This window comes from Apium graveolens, chromosome 4 (genome assembly GCF_009905375.1).
Source record: "Apium graveolens cultivar Ventura chromosome 4, ASM990537v1, whole genome shotgun sequence".
Classification (NCBI taxonomy): domain Eukaryota; kingdom Viridiplantae; phylum Streptophyta; class Magnoliopsida; order Apiales; family Apiaceae; genus Apium; species Apium graveolens.
In genome coordinates, this window is record NC_133650.1 from 177,574,899 (window position 1) to 177,578,330 (window position 3,432).

The 3,432-nt window shown below is 33.4% G+C and overlaps 1 protein-coding gene across 1 annotated transcript; it reads left to right on the top strand.

Annotated features, from left to right (window-relative positions):
* The first annotated feature begins 309 nt into the window (after nucleotides 1-309).
* LOC141720444 (U-box domain-containing protein 21) lies at nucleotides 310-2,131 on the top strand. The gene has a single exon (XM_074522866.1). The coding sequence runs from the start codon at nucleotides 465-467 to the stop codon at nucleotides 1,782-1,784; it is 1,320 nt and encodes a 439-aa protein (XP_074378967.1). The 5' UTR covers nucleotides 310-464; the 3' UTR covers nucleotides 1,785-2,131.
* Nucleotides 2,132-3,432: the final 1,301 nt, after the last annotated feature.

Below are 3,432 nucleotides of genomic sequence, written 5' to 3' on the forward strand. Positions count from 1 at the left end.
TGGAGACTTGATAATTTAACAGAGACTGCATACATGTGCCGACCCTGGACTTATTCAATATATACATCAAGCCGGTCAAACCATGGCTCAGCCTTTTTTATGTAAAAGTATATCCCTTATACAAATACATTCCATTATATTGCAATATTTAAAATGATTCCTGAATTCTGCCTACGAATGTTCTGGTGACATTTGAACACTCGTTTAAGTTCAAATCTTCAACAGTCAATATTCAATTTTGAATGTTTCCTTTAGCTTCTATTTTTCTCCTACAAATACAATTGACTCTTACCACATAAAGAGAAAAGATTATAATATATATTATAAGCACTTCCTAGTACTCCAGATTCTTCATTCTTACATCATATAACAAAATTTACAGACATTTTCCCCTATATTTTTTAAGAAAGCATAACTTTAGCTTTCAATTGAAACTTGTAACTTTTGCAGATACAAATCCAAGAATGACTTTTTCATTCAGAAGAAAGAAGGCCGGAAACAGCCGTAAAAATGGTATACCGGAGACAAATCCCGCCATGGAGCTCACAATTCCTTCTCATTTTCGGTGTCCTGTATCTCTTGATTTGATGAAAGATCCGGTCACACTATCAACCGGGATCACCTACGATAGAGAAAGTATTGAAAAATGGATTGAATCAGGTAACGAGACGTGCCCCGTTACCAACCAAATCTTGCCAAGTTTTGACCTTATTCCAAATCATGCCATTCGAAAGATGATCCAAGATTGGTCGGTGGAAAACAAATCTTACGGCATTGATAGAATTCCAACCCCGAAAGTCATTTTAAACTCTTATGACATTTCTGACATTTGTTCGAAAATTAGGGTTGCAAGCAAACGCGGGGATGCGCACAAGTGTCGAGAATTGGTGAGGAAGATTAATGTTTGTGCTAAAGAGAGTGAAAGAAACAAAGTAAGTATCATTGAGAATGGAGTTGGCTACGTTTTATCGGCTTCATTCGAGGCTTTTACTACTCTATCAATGGAAAAACATGAAGGCTTATTAGAAGATATATTATCTACATTAATATGGATATTTCCACTTGGCTCGGAAGGCCAATCGAAGCTTGCATCGCCTACATCTCTACGTTGCATGGCGGTGCTTTTGAAAAGCAAAGATCTCTCCACCAAGCAAAATGCGGTTTTGGTCATTAAGGAGTTACTTTATTTGGATCACCAAAGGGCCTCTGCATTGTTAGAGATTGATGAAGATGTTCTTGAATCCTTGTTGCATCTTATAAAAGAGCCCATTTGCTCTACATCTACGAAGGCTAATTCACTAATGGCTATATATTACATAGTTTCACTGCCCAAAACAAGTGAAATTGTTACATCAAAAATAGTGCAGTTGGGCATAATCTCTCTGCTTCTAGAAATTCTTGTGGATTCTGAGAAAAACCTATGTCAAAGGGCTTTAGGGGTGTTGGACAGTCTTTGTAGTAGTTACGCAGGGAGGGAGAAAGCCCGGGGAAATGCATTGACAGTGCCCGTGATAGTGAAAAAGATTTTACGAGTATCAGCGGCAGCGACTGAGTTTTGTGTGTCCATTTTGTTGAAATTATGTGAAAATGGGAATGGTAATGTACTAATTGAAGCGCTGGAAGTGGGAGGATTTCAAAAGGTATTGGTTTCTCTGCAAACCGGTTGTGCGGAGAAGACCAAGGCAAAGGCCACTGAACTATTAAAATTGATGAATCAAAACAGAAAGAAGGTGAATTGTTTTGAATCGTCAGTTGAGTTAAGGTACCTTAAGAAGTCGTATTGATCGATTGTTTGTATATATATCGACATAATTTGTACAATTAAGGCATTCTAAAACCTATGTTTTGTATGTTGCGCTGAAAATGTCCTTCATTATCAAGCCTGCTGCCTGCAGCATATAATATTGAGTGTGAGCTATTTAGCAAATCTACATATGAGTTACGAGGTTGATGAAGAACACATGTTTGCGCGAAAAATTGACCTCAAATATCACATCATTCGACGAACTATAAGACTCAGTCGAACATTGCACATTATTCAGTACTTTTTAGCTGCAGCTTTGAGATAAAGTTAAATAATTATTATACATACGCTTTTGGATCTACGTGAGGCGTAATTATCAACTCTTAACTATCAAAAGAGTTTTAGTGATCAAACTTTGTCTATGTATAGTTTAAACCAATAGCTTAGTAAAAATTGATTCAGCAAATCGTACTTTGTCCTTTAGTTTAAAAAAATCAAACTTTGAAAAACTGCAAGTTCAATTTTTTGGCCTGGGAAAGTGTGCAGATCTGTGTCTCAACATTATTTAATTATTTTTTCAATTTTTCACTAATATTTACAATTTTAAATATTATAAGAAAATTTTATAACTAATGTAAAATATATATCAAAATAACACGACAATGATAAAATTAATCGGAACAATTATTTGTATATTTGAATTGTCGAACAGGAATTTTTAAAAATTAGAAATCATTCGGGACAAGAATCTACATGGAACCCGTGTTGACCGTAATTTAACTATTATAAAAACACACGATATAAAATCTAATTTTTTTAAAAAAAAATTAAACATCTCAAAAATTAGTAGGTAATATCATCCGTACGGTTGGATCGTTGAACAAGAATTTAAAAAAAATAGAATCGCCACTCGGGACAAGACTTGGTTATAGGAACCCGTGTTGACTGTAATTTGACTATTATAAAAACACACGCTATAAAATCTAAAATTTTTAAAAAAAATTTACACATTTTTAAAATTAGTAGGTATCATCATCCGTTCGGTTGGATCGTAAAACAAGAATTTTAAAAAATTAGAATAATCACTCGGGACAATACTAGGTAACAGGAACCCGTGTTGAACATAATTTGACTATTAAAAAAGCACAAGATATAAAATCTAATTTTTTTAAAAAAAAAATTTAAACATCTCTAAAATTAGAAAGTAACATCATCCGTACGGTTGGATCGTTGAACAAGAATTTAAAAAAAAATAGAATAACCACTCGGAACAAGACTTGGTTATAGGAACCCGTGTTGACCGTAATTTGACTATTATAAAAACACACGCTATAAAATCTAAAATTTTTAAAAAAATTTACACATTTTTAAAATTAGTAGGTATCATCATCCGTACGGTTGGATCGTTGAACAAGAATTTTAAAAAATTAGAATAATCAATCGGGACAATATTAGGTAACAAGAACCCGTGTTGACCATAATTTGACTGTTAAAAAAACACGTGATATAAAATCTAATTTTTTTAAAAAAGAATTTAAACATCTCTAAAATTAGAAGGTAACATCATCCGTACGGTTAGATCGTTGAACAAGAATTTTAAGAAAATAGAATCACCACTCGGGACAAGTCTTGGTTATAAGAACCCGTGTTGACCGTAATTTGACTATTATAAAAACATACGATATAAA